General features: G+C 43.4%; 1 protein-coding gene across 1 annotated transcript in view; it reads left to right on the top strand.

The window, feature by feature from the left end:
- Positions 1–17,076: 17,076 nt before the first annotated feature.
- loxl4 (lysyl oxidase-like 4) overlaps positions 17,077–26,125 on the top strand; it is a 56,805-nt gene continuing 47,756 nt past the window's right edge. Inside the window, exons 1-3 of the mRNA XM_038990875.1 lie at positions 17,077–17,404; positions 18,935–19,242; positions 19,736–19,950. Of these exons, the coding sequence (XP_038846803.1) occupies positions 17,077–17,404; positions 18,935–19,242; positions 19,736–19,950 (851 nt within the window). The remainder of the gene's footprint in view (positions 17,405–18,934; positions 19,243–19,735; positions 19,951–26,125) is intronic.

Raw genomic sequence — 26,125 nt, 5'->3', positions numbered from 1 at the left:
TAGCCTCACTATTGTTATTGTACAGCTGTACCCACTGTATATAGCCTCACTATTGTTATTGTACAGCTGCTCTAATTATTTGTTACTCTTATTTCCTAGTTTTTAGGTATTTTTCTTAAAACTGCATTGTTGGTTCAGGGCTTGTAAGTAAGCATTTCACTGTAAGGTCTGCACCTGTTGTATTCGGCGCATGTGACAAATACAATTTGATTTGATTTTACTTGCTTGGGCCAAGAAACACGAGCAATGGACATTATACTGGTGGACATCTGTCTTATGAATCCCGATTTGAGATATTTGGTTTCAACTGCCGTGTCCTTGTGAGATGCAGAGTAGGTGAACGGATGATCTCCGCATATGTGGTTCCTACCGTGAAGCATGGAGGAGAAGGTGTGGGGGTGCTTTGCTGGTGACACTGTCTGTGATTTATTTAGAATTCAAAGCACACTTAACCAGCATGGCTACCACAGAATTGTGCAGCGATACGCCATCCCATCTGGTTTGCGCTTAGTGGGACTGTCATTGGTTTTTCAACAGGACAATGACCCAAAACACACCTCCAGGCTGTGTAAGGGCTATTTGACCAAGAAGGAGCGTGATGGAGTGCTGCATCAAATGACCTGGCCTCCACAATCACCCGACCCCAACCCAATTGAGATGGTTTGGGATGAGTTGGACACCAAAACACCAAACAGCAAGCAATGCAGGTGTAGAAGCACGGTGGCAAGGAAAAACTCCCTAGAAAGGCCAAAACCTAGGAAGAAACCTAGAGAGGAACCAGGCTATTATTACCTCATGAAGCTGGTTGAGAGAATGCCAAGAGTGTGCAAAGCTGTCATCAAGGCAAATGGTGGCTACTTTGAAGAATCTCAAATATAAAATGTATTTTGATTTGTTTAACACTTTTTTCGTTAAAACATGATTTCATATGTGTTATTTCATAGTTTTGTTGATGTCACTAGTATTCTACAATGTAGAAAATAGTAAAAATAAAGGAAAACCCTTGAATGAGTCGGTGTGTAAACTTTGACTGGTACTGTGTGTGTGTGTGTGTGTGTGTGTGTGTGTGTGTGTGTGTGTGTGTGTGTGTGTGTGTGTGTGTGTGTGTGTGTGTGTGTGTGTGTGTGTGTGTGTGTGTGTGTGTGTGTGTGTGTGTATATATATATATATATATATATATATATACCGTGGAAAGAAAAAGTATGTGTGAATTACCTGGATTTCTGCATAAATTGGTCATAAAATGTTATCTGATCTTCTAAGTCACAGCAATAGACAAGCACAGTGTGCTTGAACTAATAACACACAAATGATTGTATTTTTCTTGTGTTTATTTAATACAGCATTTAAACATTCACAGTGTAGGTTGGAAAAAGTATGTGAACCCCTAGGCTAGTCACTTCTCCAAATTGGAGTCAGGAGTCAGCTAACCTGGAGTCCAATCAATGAGACAAGATTGGAGATGTTGGTTAGAGCTGTCCTGCCCTATAAAAAAAATGTGTTTGCTATTTACAAGAATCATTGCCTGATGTGAACCATGCCTCGGACAAAAAAGATCTCAGAAGACCTACGATTAAGAATTGTTGACTTGCATAAAGCTGGAAAGGGTTACAAAAATATCTCTAAAAGCCTTGATGTTCATCAGTCCACGGTAAGACAAATTGTCTATAAATGAGAAAGTTCAGCACTGTTGCTACTATCAATAAGAGTGGCCGTCCTGCAAAAGCGATTGCAAGAGCTCAGTGCAGAATGCTCAATGAGGTTAAGAAGAATCCTAGAGTGACAGCTAAAGACTTACAGAAATCTCTGGAACATGCTAACATCTCTGTTGACGAGTCTACAATATGTAAAACATTAAACAAGAATGGTGTTCATGGGAGGACACAACGGAAGAAGCCATTGCTGTCAAAAAAAACATTGCTGCACATCTGAAGTTTGCAAAAGAGCACCTGGATGTTCCACAGCGCTACTGGCAAAATATTCTGTGGACAGATGAAACTAACACTATTTGGAGAAAAAAAGACACAGCACACCAACATCAAAACCTCATCCCAACTGTAAAGTATGGTGGAGGAAGCATCATGGTTCCTCCAAGATGGCATAGCAGTAGGACGTGTGTTTTTTGTCTTTGTCTTGTCCCTTGTAAATAGCCGGCCTTTTTCGTATATATCTTAATCTCACTTTCTATTTACGAACTAAATATACTTTCCTGCAACACGCCTCACCCAATGTAGTACGGATCTGCTATTTTATTCCTTATCACTGGAACTTCCATTAGAACTTCCATCAGGAGCTAGCTAGCTAGCCAGCTAACTAGCTACTAGTCTTTGTTAGCCACGGCTAGCGGTCTTCACCTTTTTCTCGGTCACCAGCCAGCCTTAGCTCGGACAACACCCGCCAGTCTGCACAGCGCAATATCAAACCAGAGCATATCGGACTGCTTCTCTCTACTATATCACTGGATTCCTGCCACTCTGGATTATTACATCGGATCATCACAGATAGCTAGTTACAAACAAGTGGCTACTGTTAGCTAACGCCTCTGTCCCGAAGCAAGCACCAGCTAGCCTCAAGCTAGGCCCATATACCAGCTAATTCTAGGGCTACAATTCCTCCTTTGCCAATTGGCCTGGACCCTTTATTGTCGACATGGAGTCCCGCCGATCCATCACGACTGGACTGCCGACGTGATCGACCGATGTGGTCTCAACAGTCTATTCTGTTACGATGTCGTCGAAGAACCATCTACAAGCCCCGGCCTGCTAGCTTTTCTGAACGCTGTATCCCCTGCTCGACTAGCATAGTAGTGACTACCGAACGGCACCCTGACTCACGTATTGCTGCTCTTTTGACCCTATGATCACTCGGCTACACAGCTGATGCCCCCTGGACTGTTTCAATAACACGGCCCCTCATTTTGTTTACCTGTCGGCCCCAGCCTCGAACTCAGGTCCTGTATGTACCTAACTGGCCCGCTCTGCCCATTCATCGCCATTTACCCGTTGATGTCTTATTTCCTCTGATCAACACCTGTGATTGCTTTATGCCTCTCTCTAATGTCAATATCTCTGTCGGCGCCGGAAGTATGTAATGTCATGACAGAGATGGCCGCGTCGCTTCGCGTTTTTAGGAAACTATGCAGTATTTCGTTTTTTTCTGTATTATTTCTTACACTGTTACCCCAGGAAATCTTAAGTCTCATTACATACAGCCGGGAGGAACTATTGGATATAAGAGCAACGTCAACTTACCAACATTACGACTAGGAGTATGACTTTCCTGAAGCGAATCCTCTGTTTGGTCCACCACCCAGGACAATGGATCAGATCCCAGCAGGCAACCCAAAACAACGGCGCCGCAGAAGGGGCAGATGGAGCGGTCTTCTGGTCAGGCTCCGTAGACGGGCACATCGCCCACCGCTCCCGAGTATACTACTAGCCAACTTCCAGTCTCTTGACAACAAGGTAGACAAAATCCGAGCAAGGGTTGCCTTCCAGAGAGACAGAGATTGTAACATTCTCTATTTCACGGAAACATGGCTCACTCGGGATACGTTATCAGAGTCGGTACAGCCACCTGGTTTCTTCATGCATCGCGCCGACAAATCTCTATCAACATCTCTCTGGTAAGAAGAAGGGCAGGGGTGTATGCCTTATGATTAACGAGTTGTGGTGTAATCATAACAGCATACAGGAACTCAAGTCCCTTTGTTCACCTGACCTAGAATTCCTTACAATCAAATGCCGACTGCATTATCTACCAAGAGAATTCTCTTCGATTATAATCACAGTCGTGTACACCCCCCCCCCCCAAGCAGACACTTTGATGGCCCTGAAAGAACTTCATTAGGCTCTATATAAACTGGAAACCACATATCCTGAGACTGCATTTATTGTAGCTGGGGATTTTAACAAGGCTAATCTGAAAACAAGGCTCCCTAAATTCTGTATCATTGTTACTCTAACTTCCGCGGCACATACAAAGTCACCCCTCGTCTTCCTTTCGGTAAATCTGATCCAGCCTGCTCCCAGCCTATAGAAAGAAACTAAAACAGGAAACGCCCGTGCTCAGGTCTGTTCAACGCTGGTCCGACCAATCTGATTCCACGCTTCAAGATTGCTTCGATCACGTGGACTGGGATATGTTCCGGATAGCGTCGAACAACAACATTCGGTGAGCGAGTTTATTAGCAAATGCATCGGTGATGCTGTACCAACAGCGACTATTAAAACCTTCCCCAACCAGAAACCGTGGATTGATGGCAGCATTCGCACAAAACTGAAAGCGCGAACCACTGCTTTTAATCAGGGCAACGCGACCGGAAACATGACCGAATACCAACAGTGTAGCTATTCCCTCCGCAAGGCAATCAAACAAGCTAAGCATCAGTATAGAGACAAAGTAGAGTCACAATTCAATGGCTCAGACACGAGAGGAATGTGGCAGGGTCTACAGTCAATCACGGACTACAAAAAGAAAACCAGCCCCGTTGCGGACCCCGGTGTCTTGATCCCAGACAAACTAAATAACTTCTTCGCTTGCTTTGAGGACAACACAGTGCCACCGACGCGGCCCGCTACCAAAACCTGCGGACTCTCCTTCACCGCAGCCAACCTGAGTAAAACATTTAAACGTGTTAACCCTCGCAAGGCTGCCGGCCCAGACGGCATCCCTAGCCGCGTCCTTAGAGCATGCGCAGACCAGCTGGCTGGTGTGTTTACAGACATTTTCAATCAATCCCTATCCCAGTCTGCTGTTCCCACATGCTTCAAGATGGCCACCATTGTTCCTGTTCCCAAGAAAGCTAAGGTAACTGAGCTAAACACTATTGCCCCGTAGCACTCACTTCCGTCATCTTGAAGTGCTTTGAGAGACTAGTCAAGGATCATATCACCTCCACCCTACCTGACACCCTAGACCCACTCCAATTTGCTTACCGCCCCAATAGGTCCACAGAAGACGCAATAACACTGCACACTGCCCTAACCCATCTGGACAAGAGGAATACCTATGTAAGAATGGTGTTCATCGACTACAGCTCAGCATTTAACACCATAGTACCCTCCAACCTCGTCATTAAGCTCGACACCCTGGGTCTCGATCCCGCCCTGTGTAACTGGGGTCCTGGACTTTCTGACGGGCCACCCCCAGGTGGTGAGGGTAGGAAACAACATCTCCACCCCGCTGATTCTCAACACTGGGGCCCCACAAGGGTGCATTCTCAGCCCTCTCCTGTACTCCCTGTTCACCCATGACTGCGTGGCCATGCACGCCTCTAACTCAATCATCAAGTTTGCAGACGACACTACAGTGGTAGGCTTGATTACCAACAACAACAAGACGGCCTACAGGGAGGATGTGAGGGCCCTCGGAGTGTGGTGTCAGGAAAACAACCTCACACTCAATGACAACAAAACAAAGGAGAGGATCGTGGACTTCAGGAAACAGCAAAGGGAGCACTCCCCTATCCACATCGACGGGACAGTAGTAGAGAAGTTGGAAAGTTTTAAGTTCCTCGGCGTACACATCACAGACGAACTGAAATGGTCCACCCACACAGACAGCGTGGTGAAGAAGGCGCAACAGCGCCTCTTCAACCTCAGGAGGCTGAAGAAATTTGGCTTGTCACCAAAAACACTCACAAACTTTTACAGATGCACAATCGAGAGCATCCTGTCGGGCTGTATCACCGCCTGGTACGGCAACTGCTCCGCCCACAACCGCAAGGCTCTCCAGAGGGTAGTGAGGTCTGCACAACGCATCACCGGGGGCATACTACCTGCCCTCCAAGACACCTACACCCCCCGATGTCACAGGAAGACCAAAAAGATCATCAAGGACAACAACCACCCGAGCCACTGCCTGTTCACCCCGCTATCATCCAGAAGGCGAGGTCAGTACAGGTGCATCAAAGCTGGGACCGAGAGACTGAAAAACAGCTTCTTTCTCAAGGCCATCAGACTGTTAAACAGCTGTCCCTAACATTGAGTGGCTGCTGCCAACATACTGATTCAAATCTCTAGCAACTTTAATAATTAAAAATGGGATGTAATAAATGTATCACTAGTCACTTTAAACAATGCCACATTATATAATGTTTACATACCCTACATTATTCATATCATATGTATACACTGTACACTATACCATCTACTGCATCTTGCCTATGCCGTTCGGCTATCGCTCATCCATATATTTATATGTACATATTCTTATTCATTCATTTACACATTAACATCTGCTAACCATGTGTATGTGACCAATACAATTTGATTTGATTTGATATGCCTTATCTACTGATGTCTTGGCTAGTTCTTATTGTTTCATTTCACAGTAGAGCCCTCATTCCCGCTCAAAATGCCTTAGATAGCTCTTTTGTCCCACCCCACACACATGCGGAGACCTCACCTGGCTTAAATGGTGCCTCCAGAGATGAAACCTCTCTCATCGTCACTCAATGCCTAGGTTTACCTCCACTATACTCACATCCTACCATACCATTGTCTGTACATTATGCTCTGAATCTATTCTACCACGCCCAGAAATCTGCTCCTTTGATTCTCTGTCCCCAACGCACAAGATGACCAGTACTTATGGCCTTTAGCCGGACCCTTATCCAACTCCTCCTCTGTTCCTCTGGTGATGTAGAGGTTAACCCAGGCCCTGTAGCCCCCACTTCCACTCCTATTCCCCAGGCGCTATCATTTGTTGACTTCTGTAACCGTAAAAACCCTTGGTTTCATGCATGTTAACATCAGAATCCTCCTCCCTAAGTCAATCAATCAATCAATCAATTTTATTTTATATAGCCCTTCGTACATCAGCTAATATCTCGAAGTGCTGTACAGAAACCCAGCCTAAAACCCCAAACAGCTAGTAATGCAGGTGTAGAAGCACGGTGGCTAGGAAAAACTCCCTAGAAAGGCCAAAACCTAGGAAGAAACCTAGAGAGGAACCAGGCTATGAGGGGTGGCCAGTCCTCTTCTGGCTGTGCCGGGTGGAGATTATAACAGAACTATGCCAAGATGTTCAAAAATGTTCATAAGTGACAAGCATGGTCAAATAATAATCATGAATAATTTTCAGTTGGCTTTTCATAGCTGATCATTAAGAGTTGAAAAACAACAGGTCTGGGACAGGTGGCGGTTCCATAACCGCAGGCAGAACAGCTGAAACTGGAATAGCAGCAAGGCCAGGCGGACTGGGGACAGCAAGGAGTCACCACGGGCGGCAGTCCCGACGCATGGTCCTAGGGCCCAGGTCCTCCGAGAGAAAGAAAGAGAGAAGGAGAAAATTAGAGAGAGCCAAGATTTTCAAAATGTTCATAAATGACAAGCATGGTCAAATAATAATCAGGAATAAATCTCAGTTGGCTTTTCATAGCCGATCATTAAGAGTTGAAAACAGCAGGTCTGGGACAGGTAGGGGTTCCATAACCGCAGGCAGAACAGTTGAAACTGGAATAGCAGCAAGGCCAGGCGGACTGGGGACAGCAAGGAGTCACCACGGCCGGTAGTCCCAACGTATGGTCCTAGGGCTCAGGTCCTCCGAGAGAAAGAAAGAGAGAAGGAGAAAATTAGAGAGAGCCAAGATTTTCAAAATGTTCATAAATGACAAGCATGGTCAAATAATAATCAGGAATAAATCTCAGTTGGCTTTTCATAGCCGATCATTAAGAGTTGAAAACAGCAGGTCTGGGACAGGTAGGGGTTCCGTAACCGCAGGCAGAACAGTTGAAACTGGAATAGCAGCAAGGCCAGGCGGACTGGGGACAGCAAGGTGTCATCATGCCCGGTAGTCCTGACGTATGGTCCTAGGGCTCAGGTTCTCAGAGAGAAAGAGAGAACGAGAGAATTAGAGAGAGCATACTTAAATTCACACAGGACACTGGATAAGACAGGAGAAGTACTCCAGGTATAACCAACTGACCCTAGCCCCCCGACACATAAACTACTGCAGCATAAATACTGGAGGCTGAGACAGGAGCGGTCAGGAGACACTGTGGCCCCATCCGAAGAAACCCCCGGACAGGGCCAAACAGGAAGGATATAACCCCACCCACTTTGCCAAAGCACAGCCCCCGCACCACTAGAGGGATATCCTCAACCACCAACTTACAATCCTGAGACAAGGCCGAGTATAGCCCACAAAGATCTCCACCACAGCACAAACCAAGGGGGGGCGCCAACCCAGACAGGAAGATCACGTCAGTAACTCAACCCACTCAAGTGACGCACCCCTCCTAGGGACGGCATGAAAGAGCACCAGCAAGCCAGTGACTCAGCCCCTGTAACAGGGTTAGAGGCAGAGAATCCCAGTGGAGAGAGGGGAACCGGCCTGGCAGAGACAGCAAGGGCGGTTCGTTGCTCCAGAGCCTTTCCGTTCACCTTCACACTCCTGGGCCAGACTACACTCAATCATATGACCTACTGAAGAGATAAGTCTTCAGTAAAGACTTAAAGGTTGAGACCGAGTCTGCGTCTCTCACATGGGTAGGCAGACTGTTCCATAAAAATGGAGATCTATAGGAGAAAGCCCTGCCTCCCGCTGTTTGCTTAGAAATTCTAGGGACAATTAGGAGGCCTGCGTCTTGTGACCGTAGCGTACGTATTGGTATGTACGGCAGGACCAACTCGGAAAGATAGGTAGGAGCAAGCCCATGTAACGCTTTATAGGTTAACAGTAAAACCTTGAAATCAGCCCTTGCCTTAACAGGAAGCCAGTGTAGGGAAGCTAGCACTGGAGTAATATGATCAAATTTCTTGGTTCTAGTCAGGATTCTAGCAGCCGTATTTAGCACTAACTGAAGTTTATTTAGTGCTTTATCCGGGTAGCCGGAAAGTAGAGCATTGCAGTAGTCTAACCTAGAAGTAACAAATGCATGGATTAATTTTTCTGCATCATTTTTGGACAGAAAATTTCTGATTTTTGCAATGTTACGTAGATGGAAAAAAGCTGTCCTTGAAACAGTCTTGATATGTTCGTCAAAAGAGAGATCAGGGTCAAGAGTAACGCCGAGGTCCTTCACAGTTTTATTTGAGACGACTTTACAACCATCAAGATGAATTGTCAGATTTAACAGAAGATCTCTTTGTTTCTTGGGACCTAGAACAAGCATCTCTGTTTTGTCCGAGTTTAAAAGTAGAAAGTTTTCAGCCATCCACTTCCTTATGTCTGAAACACAGGCTTCTAGCGAGGGCAATTTTGGGGCTTCACCATGTTTCATTGAAATGTACAGCTGTGTGTCATCCGCATAGCAGTGAAAGTTAACATTATGTTTTCGAATAACATCCCCAAGAGGTAAAATATATAGTGAAAACAATAGTGGTCCTAAAACGGAACCTTGAGGAACACCGAAATGTACAGTTGATTTGTCAGAGGACAGACCATTCACAGAGACAAACTGATATCTTTCCGACAGGTAAGATCTAAACCAGGCCAGAACTTGTCCGTGTAGACCAATTTGGGTTTCCAGTCTCTCCAAAAGAATGTGGTGATCGATGGTGTCAAAGGCAGCACTAAGGTCTAGTAGCACGAGGACAGATGCAGAGCCTCGGTCTGACGCCATTAAAAGGTCATTTACCACCTTCACAAGTGCAGTCTCAGTGCTATGATGGGGTCTAAAACCAGACTGAAGCATTTCGTATACATTGTTTGTCTTCAGAAAGGCAGTGAGTTGCTGCGCAACAGCTTTTTCAAAATTTTTTGAGAGGAATGGAAGATTCGATATAGGCCGATAGTTTTTTATATTTTCCGGGTCAAGGTTTGGCTTTTTCAAGAGAGGCTTTATCACTGCCACTTTTAGTGAGTTTGGTACACATCCAGTGGATAGAGAGCTGTTTATTATGTTCAACATAGGAGGGCCAAGCACAGGAAGCAGCTCCTTCAGCAGTTTAGTAGGAATAGGATCCAGTATGCAGCTTGAAGGTTTAGAGGCCATGATTATTTTCATCATTGTGTCAAGAGATATAGTACTAAAACACTTAAGTGTCTCTCCCGATCCCAGGCCCTCGCAGAGCTGTGCAGATCCAGGACAGCTAAGCCCTGGAGGAATACGCAGATTCAAAGAGGAGTCCGTAATTTGCTTTCTATCTTTTCCTCAAAGAAGTTCATGAATTTATTACTGCTGAAGTGAAAGCCATCCTCTCTTGGGGAATGCTGCTTTTTAGTTAGCTTTGCAACAGTATCAAAAAGAAATTTTGGATTGTTCTTATTTTCCTCGATTAAGTTGGAAAAGTAGGATGATCGAGCAGCAGTGAGGGCTCTTCGGTACTGCACGGTACTGTCTTTCCAAGCTAGTCGGAAGACTTCCAGTTTGGTGTGGCGCCATTTCCGTTCCAATTTCCTGGAAGCTTGCTTCAAAGCTCGGGTATTTTCTGTATACCAGGGAGCTAGTTTCTTATGACAAATGTTTTTCGTTTTTAGGGGTGCAACTGCATCTAGGGTATTGCGCAAGGTTAAATTGAGTTCCTCAGTTAAGTGGTTAACTGATTTTTGTCCTCTGACGTCCTTGGGTAGGCAGAAGGAGTCTGGAAGGGCATCAAGGAATTTTTGTGTTGTCTGAGAATTTATAGCACGACTTTTGATGCTTCTTGGTTGCGGTCTGAGCAGATTATTTGTTGCGATTGCAAACGTAATAAAATGGTGGTCCGATAGTCCAGGATTATGTGGAAAAACATTAAGATCTACAACATTTATTCCATGGGACAAAACTAGGTCCAGAGTATGACTGTGGCAGTGAGTAGGTCCAGAGACATGTTGGACAAAACCCACTGAGTCGATGATGGCTCCGAAAGACTTTTGGAGTGGGTCTGTGGACTTCTCCATGTGAATATTAAAATCACCAAAAATTAGAATATGATCTGCTATGACTACAAGGTCTGATAGGAATTCAGGAAACTCAGAGAGGAATGCTGTATATGGCCCAGGAGGCCTGTAAACAGTAGCTATAAAAAGTGATTGAGTAGGCTGCATAGATTTCATGACTAGAAGCTCAAAAGACGAAAACGCCATTTTTTTTTTTGTAAATTGAAATTTGCTATCGTAAATGTTAGCAACACCTCCGCCTTTGCAGGATGCACGGGGGATATGGTCACTAGTGTAACCAGGAGGTGAGGCCTCATTTAACACAGTAAATTCATCAGGCTTAAGCCATGTTTCAGTCAGGCCAATCACATCAAGATTATGATCAGTGATTAGTTCATTGACTATGACTGCCTTTGAAGTGAGGGATCTAACATTAAGTAACCCTATTTTGAGATGTGAGGTATCACGATCTCTTTCAATAATGGCAGGAATGGAGGAGGTCTTTATCCTAATAAGATTGCTAAGGCGAACACCGCCATGTTTAGTTTTGCCCAACCTAGGTCGAGGCACAGACACAGTCTCAATGGGTATGGCTGAGCTGACTACACTGACTGTGCTATTGGCAGACTCCACTAAGCTGGCAGGTTGGCTAACAGCCTGCTGCCTGGCCTGCACCCTATTTCATTGTGGGGCTAGAGGAGTTAGAGCCCTATCTATGTTGGTAGATAAGATGAGAGCACCCCTCCAGCTAGGATGGAGTCCGTCACTCCTCAGCAGAGGAGTGACGGAAAACTCCTAAGTTTGTTTTATTCACTGCTTTAGCACACTCCACCAACCACACTCCACCAACCCTGATGTCCTAGCCATGTCTGAATCCTGGCTTAAGAAGGCCACCAAAAATTCTGAAATTTCCATCCCCCAAATACAACATTTTCCACCAAGATAGAACTGCCAAAGGGGGTTGCAATCTACTGCAGAGATAGCCTGCAGAGCTGTGTCATGCTATCCAGGTCTGTGCACAAACAGTTCGAGCTTCTACTTTAAAAAATCCATCTTTCCTGAAATGTCTCTCACCGTTGCCACTTGTTATAGACCCCCCTCAGCCCCCAACTGTGCCCTGGACACCATATGTGAATTAATTGCCACCCATCTATCTTCAGAGTTTGTACTGTTAGGTGACCTAAACTGGGATATGCTTAATGCCCAGGCCGTCTTACAATCTAAGCTAGATGCCCGCAATCTCACACAAATTATCAAGGAACCTACCAGGTACAACCCTAAATCCGTAAACACGGGCAACCTCATAGATATCGTCTTGACCAACCTGCCCTCTAAATACACCTCTGCTGTCTTCAACCAGGTTCTCAGTGATCACTGCATCATTGCCTGCATCCGTAATGGGTCCACGGTCAAACGAACACCCCTCATCACTGTCAAATGCTCCCTAAAACACTTCAGCGAGCAAGTCTTTCTAATTGACCTGGCCCGGGTATTCTGGAAGGATATTGACCTCATTCCGTCAGTGGAGGATGCCTGGTAATTCTTTAAAAGTGCTTTCCTCACCATCTTAAATAAGCATGCCTCGTTCAAAAATGTAGAACTAAGAACAGATATAGCCCTTGGTTCACTCCAGACTTGACTGCCCTTGACCAGCACAAAAGCATCCTGTGGCGTACTGCGTTAGCAGCAAATACTTTTCAGGGAAGTTAGGAACCAATATACACAGGCAGTTAGGAAAGCAAAGGCTAGCTTTTTCAAACAGAAATTTGCACCCTGTAGCACAAACTCCAAAAGGTTCTGGGACACTGTATAGTCCATGGAGAATAAGAGCACCTCCTCCCAGCTGCCCACTGCACTGAGGCTAGGAAACACTGTCACCACCGATAAATCTACGATAATCGAGAATTTCAATAAGCAGTTTTCTAAGGCTGGCCATGCTTTCCACCTGGCTACCCTTACCCCGGTCAACAGCTCTGCACCCCCCACAGCAACTTGCCCAAGCCTCCCCCATTTCTCCTTCACCCAAATCCAGATAGCTGATGTTCTGAAAGAGCTGCAAAATCTGGACCCCTGCAAATCAGCTGGGCTAGCCAATCTGGACCCTCTCTTTATATAATTATCCACTGCAATTGTTGCAACCCCAATTACTAGCCTGTTCAACCTTTCTTTCATATTGTCTGAGATCCCTAAAGATTGGAAAGCTGCCGCAGTCATCCCCCTCTTCAAAGGGGGTGATACTCTAGACCCAACCTGTTACAGACCTATATCCATCCTGCCCTGCCTTTCTAAAGTCTTCGAAAGCCAAGTTAACAAACAGATCACCGACCATTTCGAATCCCATCTCCGCTGTGCAATCTGGTTTCCGAGCTGGTCATGGTTGCACCTCAGCCACGCTCAAAGTCCTAAACGATATCATGACCACCATCGATAAAAGACAATACTGAGCAGCCGTCTTCATCAACCTGGCCAAGGCTTTCGACTCTGTCAATCACTGCATTCTTATCGGCAGACTCAACAGCCTTGGTTTCTCAAATGACTGCCTCGCCTGGTTCACCAACTACTTCTCAGATAGAGTTCAGTGTGTCAAATCGGAGGGCCTGTTGTCGGGACCTCTGGCAGTCTCTATGGGGGTGCCACAGGGTTCAATTCTCGCGCCGACTCTTTTCTCTGTATACGTCAATGATGTCGCTCTCGCTGCTGGTGATTCTTTGATCCACCTCTACGCAGACGACACCATTCTGTATTCTTCTTTGGACACTGTGTTAACAAACCTCCAGATGAGCTTCAATGCCATACAACACTCCTTCCATGGCCTCCAACTGCTCTTAAATGCAAGTAAAACTAAATGCATGCTCTTCAACCGATCGCTGCCTGCACCCGCCTGCCCGTCTAGCATCACTACTCTGGACGGTTCTGACTTAGAATATGTGGACAACTACAAACACCTAGGTGTCTGGTTAGACTGTAAACTCTTCTTCCAGACTCAAAATAAGCATCTCCAATCCAAAATTAAATCTAGAATCGGCTTCCTATTTCGCAACAAAGCATCCTTCACTCATGCTGCCAAACATACCCTCGTAAAACTGACTATCCTACCGATCCTTGACTTTGGCGAGGTCATTTACAAAATAGCCTCCAACACTCGACTTAGTAAATTGGATGTAGTCTATCACAGTGCCATCCGTTTTGTCACCAAAGCCCCATATACTACCCACCACTGCGACCTGTATGCTCTCGTTGGCCTGCACTCGCTTCATATTCGTCGCCAAACCCACTGGCTCCAGGTTATCTACAGTTGAAGTCAGAAGTTTACACACACTTATGTTGGAGTCATTAAAAATGTTTTTCAACCGCTCCACAAATTTCTTGTTAGCAAACTATAGCTTTGGAAAGTCGGTTAGGACCCCTACTTTGTGCATGACACAAGTCATTTTTCCAACAATTGTTTACAGACAGATTATTTCACTTATAATTCACTGTATCAATTTGTAAGTCGCTCTGGATAAGAGCGTCTGCTAAATGACTTAAATGTAAATGTAAATGTATCACTTCTGACCCACTGGGAATGTGATGAAAGAAATAAAATCTGAAAGAAATAATTCTCTCTACAATTTTTCTGACATTTCACATTCTTAAAATAAAGTGGTGATCCTAACTGACCTAAAACAGGGAATTTTTATTACGATTAAATGTCAGGAATTGTGAAAAACTGAGTTTAAATGTATTTGGCTAAGATGTATGTAACCTTCCGACTTCAACTGTATATGTACATATTCTTATTCATCCCTTTACATATGTGTGTATTTGTGTGTATAAGGTAGTTGTTGTGAATTTGTTAGATTACTTCTTAGATTTTACTACAAAGTCGGAACTAGAAGCACAAGCATTTCACTACACTCGCATTAACATCTGCTAACCATGTGTATGTGATCAATACCATTTGATTTGATTTGAGTTGCTGTGGCATGACCTCGAGAGCGGTTCACCAGATATCCCAAGAATATTGCTGAACTGGAACAGTTTTGTAAAGAGGAATGGTCCAAAATTCCTCCTGACCGTTGTGCAGGTCTGATCCGCAACTACAGAAAATGTTTGGTTGAGGTTATTGCTGCCAAAGAAGGGTCAACCAGTTATTTAATCCAAGGGTTCACATACTTTTCCCACCCAGGACTGTGAATGTTTACACGGTGTGTTCAATAAAGACATGAAAATGTATACTTGTTTGTGTGTTATTAGTTTAAGCAGACTGTGTTTGTCTATTGTTGTGACCTAGATTTTTTTTGACCAATGTATGTAGAAATCCAGGTAATTCCAAAGGGTTCACATACTTTTTCTTGACACTGTATTTATATATACAGGGGCACAACTTTCACTGGGGACGGGGGGGACATGTCCCCTTCACATTCTGAAATTGCATTTTTGTCCCCCCCAGTTTTATCATTAGAATGTGATATAAAATGAGGCAATGTTGTGCTTTAGGACCATGCTGACGCCTCCGAGTGGTCGGTTAGGCTGTTTAGAGTGAAGGATTCAAACTGAACTGTTCCATCACTTCACCGTTTTAACTGTTGAAATTTGGCTCCCTGTGAGTGTATAGGATATATAGTGGGTTGTGAGAAGAGACTTTCTTTGTTACGTGTGACTACACTTCAGCTCTAATCGTACAGATATTTGTGGGACTATGTACAACAGTGAAATTATATACAAATGAGAGAGAGAGACACAGAAAGAGAGAGACACAGAGATAGAGAGGTACACGGAGAGAGAGACAGAGAAATGTGGGAGGGAAGGAAAGTGATGAATGGAGGAAGGGAATTAGAGGAAGGGAGGGAGGAGCAGAGGGATTGACCAGGGACCCCATCTAGTAGGCACACTCATTCACTCAGTCACTCTCTTCTCTCCCAGTCTGGGACGTCTAGGACTGCTGTGCCTGTAGCTTTCTAACAGGTTAGTCCACTTTACTCTTATTTTAGGCTGGTTTTATTTAATGACTTTTTATTAACCTTATTGCAGTGCTTTTGGTTTTGATTTATAATACGAATTGTAATTGAAGTATATTAGTCTAGGTAATTTTTGTTAAGTTTACATGTTGGCTCTTGGCTGATTATTTTGCCTACTCATACAAGGATTATCTCAGATGGTTCAACATGAGTGGTTGCTTCATTCTAGATTAGTTAGGCAAGGATTAAAACATGTGATTTGATGAACATCAACCATGTCTGTGACTCAACCTTTTTAAATTAAGATTTAACATAGTCCAGGTATCATTTAGGTTATGCCTATGAAAAATGGAATCCAGGAGTAGGATGTATCTGGGTCTGTGAAACTGACATCATTGATGTTGGATGTTACAGGTGTTTCATTAATAATTAAAATGTGGAATTGTTATGCCAAACTCACCAATTTCTGATAATGGTTGTTTTCTGATTCAAATAACTTTCTGGGGTATTTACATGTAATTACAGTAAGAAAGTGAAATTATTATAATGTCTTCTGTCCAACTCAATGTAAAATGTGATCAAAGTGTATACTCGTGTTTCAGTGGATACAGTGAATGTCTATTTAGTAAGGTTATAGTGTTGTGCAATGCTAAGTATGACATTTATATAACATGCATGTCTGTCTGATTGTCTGTGTCTGTCTGGGGTGAAATTTGTTTCAGTAGCCCCAAGGTGATAGTTTGTACATATGGGAGGTTAGATTTTGAGAACTGAAATATTTATAGACTAATTATACCTCTAAGTTTGTGTGAAATTAAATTATAGTTCTGTGGTTGAACAGAATGTGTGAAATGTAGTGTTGGAAATATAATAGTTTATTCATATTCTGCCCATATTAGACTGGTTTCTATCAAGTCCTCTTCATTGTATCTCTAAACTCTGTCCAGATGATGTCAGTGTTTGCCTATTTGAGGATAGCCATGGCTTTCTCTCTCTTCTCATTAACAATTCCATGCTGGCTGAGCCCAGATAGGGCCTCTTATTTTTCAAGTGACTATCAGTGCAGCATTATGGAGCTAAATATCTAATTGGAAATAATCACCTCTGAATAGAATACTATTGAACACTATAAAATCCAATCGAGTAATACAATTATTATTACTTACAGTCAATAACCCAATATTCAAAACAAAATTATGTTGATGACTCTGACCCTTTCTCTCTCTCTCTCTCTCTCTCTCTCTCTCTCTCTCTCTCTCTCTCTCTCTCTCTCTCTCTCTCTCTCTCTTTCTTTCTCCCCCCTCCCCCAGACGCCTCTCCTTACTCAGACATGATGCCTCGCATCTTCCTCACCTGCTTGAGTTCTTTGCTCCTCCTCTTCCTCTCCTCCCCAACGCATTCGGAACCCCGCCGACCGTCGTCATCATCACCACGCAGCAGGACCGCGCGCGCTCAGGCTCCCGCGGGCAAGGTGCGCCTGGCGGGAAACTATGCCCAGGGACATAACGAGGGTCGCGTAGAGGTGCTGCACAACAACACGTGGGGGACGGTGTGTGATGACGAAGTGGACATCAAACTGGCCAATGTCGTCTGCCGGGAGCTGGGCTTCCAGACCGGCATGACATGGGCACACAGTGCCAAATATGGAGAGGGTGATGGTAAATGTTCCAGAACAGGTGTTGCATTTTGCAACGATCAAATGTAATCTTTATTTCTATAACATAATACAGATAATATACTCTTTACAATTGAAAGGTAAATTAAACAAACACAGTCACCTGTTGATTTCCAATATTTTCCATCTGTCAAATGACAATGCATATGCCTATCTTTCTGTAAAGAGTGCATCTGCTTTCTAACTTAAATAACTTTCTTCAAACCCTCCATTTCCTAAACACCTTGCACTTGACTTTTACTGCCGGGCCTGATGTATCATATTGCATTGGCTGCACATTAAGTAATTTCACAACAGCAGTAGCCTATCCCAGGCTGCAACCTGGTCTCAGAGCATTTTGTATTATTCTGTACATAAATCCAAGACACTCTATTTAGTACGATATGTTACACATTGCAAAACGTACTATATGTAATGAATTTGCAAAAACGTATGATATGTTATGAATTCTAGCTAGGTGGCTAACTATAGCTAGCTGGCTAACGTATGCTAGGCTAGTGGTTAGGGATTAGCGTTAAGTTTAGGAGTTAGGATAAAGGGTTAGGGGAAGGGTTATCTAAAAGGGTTAAGGTTAGGGGAAGGGTTTGCTAAAAGGGTCAAGGTTAAAGGGTTAGCTAACATGCAAGTAGTTGAAAAGTAGCTAAAAAGTAATATGTCGTAGAAAAGTTGCTAAAATGCTAAAGTTGTCCACGATGAGATTCGAGCTCGCAGCCTTTGGGTTGATAGACGTTTGCGTTATACGCCAACCAATCCACTCCGACCAACCACCCTATTTTCATTTTTGCCATAAGTAACCATCATTCTTATGTAACAATACCCAGGTAGCATATCCTATTAATTTCAGTGTCCCAGGTTTACTATGTTACATCTAGTCTATGAGACCAGGCTGCAGGATAAGGTGGTGGTGCTAGACAGCCTAGCCTAGCTACTGCTCTGTCGGTTCACTCGCTCTTCCATTTTAATTGGAATTTAAAGGGGGCAATAAAGAATGTCCATAAACCAAGGCAAGTGTAGCACGTCGCTGGCAGGGCAAGGCTGTCATTACTGTAAAACAAATGCTCCTCTCAGGCCGTATATCGCCAGGCTGCCAGGCAGTGGCTGTAATAAGCAGTGCAGTGAAGTCCCATAAGTTATCTTTGTATCTTTATGACGGTGGCGAACTCGGCTCAGTCACTGCAGGGTTATTTTGATGATATTAATTGGTGGTATTTACTGTGTTTACTCTAAGGGTGTTGGAGGCCTACAGAGGCTGATGAGCCATAGGCTAGCACATCTTTTATAAAAAATATATATATCAGTGAATTAATGAATGAGGGAATGGATAGATGATTCAGTCAGTCATTTAAATTCATCCATCCACGGATCCATCCATCTATCCACCCACCCACTCATAAATCCATCCACCCACCCACAAACCAGCCACCCAGCCATTTATCCCTCCCTGCCTCCTTACTTCCATCAATGACAAGTTGATGTCCATATCCGATAATAACCTTGTTTCCGTCATCCCCAGGTCCTATCTGGATGGACAACGTGCGTTGTGACGGCACAGAGAAGACTCTGAAAGACTGTAAACATAACGGCTGGGGCGTCAATGATTGTAAGCACTCTGAGGACCTTGGCGTGGTCTGCAGTCCGGAGCGACGACTGGACCAGGTCACAGGTTCGCGTAATGGTCAGTCGGTTGCCCTGCGTCCGGATGTCAGTCCCTCGCCCCAGTGGCAGAGCATTCTGGCCAGCCGCAGTAACCCCCGACAGGCCCATCAGGGAAACGGACACCTCCCGGAGAGCCCCAGACTGAGACAGCACCTCTACAACCCGGTAGGTAGCATTAGACCTTATACTCTCTATCCCTGCTACCTCTAGTAGTAAAGTAGGTACTGTAGACTACAACAGCATACAACTTGGTAAGCAGCTACAGTGGGCACCACCAACTCAATTTTTTTTTTTTTTACCTTTATTTAACTAGGCAAGTCAGTTAAGAACAAATTCTTATTTTACAAAAACAGCCTACAGGGGAATAGTGGGTTAACTGCCTTGTTCAGAACTACAGATTTTTACTTTGTCAGCTCGGGGATTTGATCCAGCAACCTTTCGGTTACTGGCCCAACGCTCTAACCACTAGGCTACTTGTTGCCGCTCTATAACTTTGGCACTTGCTGATCAACCACCGATACTGCCAATGCCAATAGTCAATCAATCTCTACTGTCACAGTTGGTAAATTCATTGTGTAGGTCAACTGAATTTGAAAGTGTCCTTGATCAAACTATTCTACAGTGAAGCCTTAAGAAACCCCTCCCCCTTCTCTCTCAGTATTCCAGCAAGGTGCGTATTCAGGAGGTGCGTCTGCGACCCATCCTGATGCACACTAAGAAGCGGGCCCTGATCACTGAGGGTGTAGTGCAAGTGAAGCATGCTGGGAGATGGAGGCAGGTGTGTGACCTGGGCTGGAACCTCAACAGCAGCAAAGTGGTGTGTGGAATGCTGGGGTTCCCTGAGGCAGAACTACACAACGAAAGAACATACAAGTAAGTCAACCCCTCCATTTTGCCCACAGATCTGCAAATAGTTGGAAAGGGTAGTTTTCAGACAGGGCTACGATTTGTTTCCTGATGTACTCATGTCCTCATGTCTCATGTCCTCATGACTTCATATTAAGAAGTCCCTCAGTTGTCAGGCTTAACTTTCTCAGTTGTCAGTCAAAGTGTCCTAGATTGTCAGTTCTCAGTTAAAGGATTTAAAAAAATACGTGATGGACTTTTCTTGTCTAACATCTCCAGGAGTTCCTAATATGGAGGGCTTACATTTGTTAAGTACTGCGCTATTGGAGCTGACTCCTGGACTGTGGCAGCATTGACATTAATCCCATTGTGAAATGATAAAAAAATACGTAAATTTAATAAATGCATAGAGAAGAGAATGTAAAAACAGAGACATCAATTTGAATACTCATTTAAGTCACTGGTGTTCAGACTGGAGTGAAAGCCTGTTGTCTGCCTTATCTCTCTCCTCCAGCCTCCCCTCTCTCTTTTCTCTTTTTCTCATTCTCTCCCCCTTCTTTCCCTCCTCCAAGGCACCCTGCCCAGAATAAGGACAGGGAAGATGATAAAGATAACTCGTCTCCCTCTTTCTCCCTCTTTCTCTCTCTCTACCTCTCTCCACCTCATCTCCCCCCTCTTTCTACCTCATTTCCTTCTCTCCCTCTCTCTCTTCCCCTCCTCTCTCTCTGATGCCATCTCCCTCTCCCTGCCCTCTCAGCCCAGACAAACAGCTCCACTCAAACTTATAGATCCCAGTGATGAGCTCTAATATCTATACTGATTGTTATTTAACTGGCCCATCAATACAGAGGCATATAGGGAACTGGAGAGAGACAGGGCTTTTTGTGGAGGGACTGGTGGTATTGGCAGTTCCCTCATAGGGAGTTTAACTCAACCATTCATCTCCTCACCTTTACCTGATGTTCCCTCTGAGGACACTGCTGATGTTCTGCCAGCCCAGGCATATTGTAGAGAGCAGTGTGTGTGTGTGTGTGTGTGTGTGTGTGTGTGTGTGTGTGTGTGTGTGTGTGTGCGTGCGTGCGTGCGTGCGTGCGTGCGTGCGTGCGTGCGTGCGTGCGTGCGTGCGTGCGTGCGTGCGTGCGTGCGTGCGTGCGTGCGTGCGTGCGTGCGTGCGCGAGAGAGAGAGAGAGAGAGAGAGAGAGAGAGACTTAGTGTGTGTGTGTGGGTTAGGGTCCTTGGGATGTCCCTACCCCATTGAAGTGTACATTCAAAATGGTTAAAGTAAGGGTTAGGGTTAGTTAAGGATTATGGTTATGGTTAAGGTTAGGGTTAGGGTTTAGGGTAGGGACATCCCAAGGATCCCAGATAGCACTAACCTTGCTCACGCACTCAACTGCACATCCTCTGACCCTGTGGAATACAGTGCTTTCCAGGATGGTTTGGTTCATAACCGAGGGAGGACCACACATTAGCATGACTATTTCTGTCCCATTATGAAGGAAAGTCCTCTGTCCAGACCTACTTGGACATCTTACTGTAATTATTTCCTGAAAGTTTTGTCCTGTGTGACTCAAAGTTGAGACATTCATTCTCTGTATGGGCTGCAGCTACTGTGGCGAGCCGTGTGTGTCAGTGTGTGTTCGTGTGTGTGCTTGTGTGTATGTGCGTGTGACTGAGCCGACCATAACATCTGTTCTATACTCCAGGTGTTAGATTCCTGTAACTGTTTATAGAGAGCTACTGTTTTAGCCAGTTCATTTCCTCACTAGACATTTTCCTGTCATGGTACGTGAAAGTGAGGGGAGTTTCAAGACCGGGCTGGTCAATTTTCATGTTGTAAAAGACTTGATTGGTCTGTTTGCCTGTCAACCAGTTTTCTTGTGCCAGATGTTTAAATTACATCATTATATCGTTAGCTTGTGTTTGTATAGGGGGTGGGAAAGGGCGGGGTCTAAAAAAATTACTACACCAGCTTTTAGAATGAAGGGAGATGCTCATATAAATATAACACTGGCTGTTTTATGACTGCAAAGACTCACCATGTTACACCTGGTACGGCTCCTCTAACTCATGTGGTAACCTAACCCTATAGGTCCAAGTAGACTACGCCACCTTTTGTTTAATGAGGGGAAGGACATCAACCTTAACGAATGGCCTATTGGTCAACTAAATTGATGTGAGGACAATATTAGCATTACATGTAAGTCAGTTTTTACCATCTCCTCTATGGTCACTGTGAGAGTTCCACATGTTGTATCTGAATGTGCTAACTGGAGAAATGTAATTGCTATTCCTACTTTGTTTTATTTTCCTAATAAGTATAATTCGATCTTTGAGTCTCCTCTCAAAGTAATCTGACTCGTATTGAAACTCCATGTGATTTTAAATGCAGAAAAGGCTTGACATTTTTACATCTTAACATTCGTAGTTTATTACCTAAAATGGATAATGTCAAGATCTGAGCCTCTCAGGCAAACCCTGATATTTTTATTTTTTCTGATATTTGGTTAACTGATAAAACCTGGACTCTGAGGATGCTATGGATGGTTACAATGTGTTTAGGGCTGATAGGAAAGGCAAAGGTGGTGGTGTTACTATTTACACAAATAATCTTTGTCTCTGTTAAAGGCTACCTCTAGTCCTAAACACTTTTAATTGTTGGCTTTAAGTCTTCCGATGGGTTCAAACAAAAAAATACCAGTTATAGGAATCTATCGTCCACCCTCCACCAAGAAGTGTGGACTAAACGAACTCACTGATTTAATTGCCATTTTTACTACCCAAGAGGTGTTGATCGCTGGAGAGTTTAATCTTGCATGGGGAACGCAGGACACAGGATTGTAAAGGATTTTTGAACTAATCTAAATTTGTCCCAGCTGATTACAAAGCCTACTCGTCCTTTACTCGTCCAAACTTAAAGGACCCTACGAAATCGACTTTGATTGACCCCATATTTACAAATACTCCTGATAAATATGCTGGGAGTGGGGTTTTTGCTTTGGATATTAGTGACCACTCTCCCACTGTATGTGTCAGGGATATACGGATGCTTAGATCCAACCCTTCTGAGTATAAACTAGTATAAAACTAGTTAAAAAAGCAAAATCTGATGATTATATTAATACACTATGTGAATGTACAGGGAACCCAGGTACATTTTGGAAAGCTGTAACGTCACTGAAGGGTTGTGTCTCCTTTTCTCTACCCCAATGCATTCATTTAGATTCTGGCCCTATTAATGACAAAATGTATCATTAATGCATTTAGTCACCGCTTTATCTCTGCGGGCTATACATTCGAATGTATTTCAAGCCAGCTCTTGAAAAGAGTAGTTTGGATGTTGATGGTGAAAATCTATTGAATGATACTGAAAATGCTGGTCAGGAGTTTTCTTTTCGGAAATTCACTGATAAAGATGCGCTGGATGCTTTGCTAACATTAGACGACGACAAAAAACCACAGGGGCTGATCATTTGGAACCTGTTCTGTTTAAGCATGCAGCTCCCTTTATTGCTGGCTCTGTAGCCCACATTTTTTATTTAACATTGTTATCAGGAAGTATTCCAAAAGCATGGAAATCCGCATATGTGCTGCCACTTCATAAGGGTGGGGATACAAATGATCTTGACAACTATCACCCCATTTCAAGACTACCTTCTTTAGCTAAGATTCTTGAATCCTTGGTTAATGTACAACTTTGTTTATTTTTTATCTTATAATTGTATTTTTAATATAAACCAATCAGGGTTTAGGCCTGGGCATAGTACTACCACAACAAACACGCTAGTTGTTAATGATCTTGTCAATGCCTTGGATGCTAAAAAGAGCTGTTCTGCCTTGTTTATTGACCTGTCAAAGGCATTCAACACTGTTGATCATTCTGTTTTGCTGAAGAAGTTATCAAAAAGAAGCCTGGGATATACAGCCTGTTTATGGTTTCAGAATTATCTTAGTGACAGAACTCAGGCCATCTTAGATGGGGTTAAATCTGAATTTCTTGAGATTCAAAAAGGTGTTCCTCAGGGTTTGATTTTGGGTCCATTATTGTTCACCTTGTATATTAATGACATAGAAAACACTGTTAATACTTGTAACATTTATCTCTACGCAGATGACACAGTTTTGTATTCCTGTGCCAACTCGGTGTAGCAGGCCATTCGTGAACTTCAGCATGACTTTGATTCAATTCAGAAATCACTTACAGTTCTTAAATTTGTGTTAAATACAAGTAAAACCAAGCTCATGCTGTTCTCTAGGTCACAAAATGTTGATCCTGAGGACCTGCATATTTGCACTACAAATGGAGCCCAAACTGAGTTTGTTTCTCAATATAGGTACCTGGGTGTCTGGATTGATGACAAGTTGTCCTACGTAACGCTGATAGAAAATCTGACTAAGAAACTAAGATTGTTTTTTATATCGAAATAAATCAAGCCTCAATATTGAAAATAGGAGAAAGATTGTTCAAACAACGCTTCTCCCTGTATTGGATTTTGGTGATATTTTTTTACATGCATTCGGCAACCTCTGTTTTGAAACCCTAGGACGCAGTCTACCATTCCACAATACATTTGATCACAGGTGACAATTTTAGGACCCATTGTAGTCTGTTTAAAAATGTGGGATGGACCTCTCTGTCTGTAAGAAAAGAGCTGCGTTCTCTTTTAGTTATTTACAAAGCAGTCTTACAGAAACTGCCTCCATATGTAACTTCATTAATGAAGTTAAGAATCATAAATTACCTAACCCGTTCTCAGGAATGGATAACACTAGAGATCCCTTCAGTCTCCACAGATTTGGGAAAATCTGTGTTTTGTTTTTTTGCTCCTAATTTGTGGAACAATCTGCAGAGTTCACTGCAGTTACATGTGCTGGTGCCACTCAGGCAGTTTACGTTATTGATTGAGGACCTCGATGTAGTTTAATGTGATTGCTTTTATTAAATATTTTGTTATTGTGTGCTGAATTTTATTGTTTTATGCACATACATGTGTTTGTTTTATTATTCTATTTTTATTGTAATTTATACAGGGTTCTCTTGTAAAATATATTTTTAATCTCAAAGTGACTCCCGGTATAAATAAAGGTTAAATAAATTGTTTTCCCTGCACAGTTCAGTTACAGATCACCAGACGAGACAGTTTAGAAAATGCAAAAATACAATTTTATTACAGAGTTCAATATTTTCACAAAAGTTGGAGAATGAATGACTTGAATGACTGATATTTAAAATACTCCTGTCTAGCCGACCATCAGACACTGTCTCAGAGCCACCAGAAAACGTGTGGTGAGACCGCATTTCCCCCAGTACTTTTAAAGCAGCAGCACTGACCGGGCCAATCAATTCTCAATGCATTTTTGCATTCCAGTTCAACATTTACCTGCTCTGTCGCTGTCTACCATTGAAAACCATTGAAGACTACATGCAAATAAAGTTGTGCCATTTGTATTTGAGCAATATGATTGGCCATTCATTCAAGCACCACTACGCTCCCGCAAGTCACAACTTCTCGAGCGCTCAAGCAGTACAGAAGTTGATAGCTACGTTCACACAGCACACACAAGCTGTCCTGAGGAAAAATAAGCGCCTTTCAATCTACTCACTGAGCTCATTTATTTTAAAGTGATTTACAAAAGTAAACCTTCAATAGTAAACATGCTGGCTACTGTTAATAGTGTGCTTAAAGAAAGCTACAAAAAAACACTTTAGCATTTGTCTTGGCTAGCCTACTGTAGCCATGTGATCTCTTTTGGAAAACAATTGTCTTAAAGGGGCAGCATCCTCTTTTGAAATGTGAAAACAAATCTTCTCAAAATGACATACTTTAGGAAAAAATTATAATGCAATTAATACAATGCAATTCTAAAGAATAGAGTAATGACTTACATTGCTGAATTATCTTAAATAACTGCTTAATACATATCATAATAACCTATATAGCCTATTAATAGCTGCATATAGAGAGAACCATGCCAACCTATAGCCCCTGTATGACCTCAATGTGTTTAAAAACTACATCATGTCCGAGCCAGTAGAAATTATGTTCGGGCAAGTAGATTCTTTGCCAACTGGCACGGTTGGGCCGGGTCAGTGAGAAAATAACAACGTTGGATCCTGCCCTCCTGTAAGATGGCATCGGAGATGAAGGCAGACGTTTTACGTGCCCCCAAGCGATTGTGTTTTTTGTTTGTTCATTTGCAT

The sequence above is a fragment of the Salvelinus namaycush genome, chromosome 4 (genome assembly GCF_016432855.1).
Source record: "Salvelinus namaycush isolate Seneca chromosome 4, SaNama_1.0, whole genome shotgun sequence".
NCBI classification, from domain to species: Eukaryota; Metazoa; Chordata; class Actinopteri; order Salmoniformes; family Salmonidae; genus Salvelinus; species Salvelinus namaycush.
The sequence above is the reverse complement of the archived record's forward strand: the minus strand, read 5'-3'. Positions and strand labels throughout refer to the sequence as shown.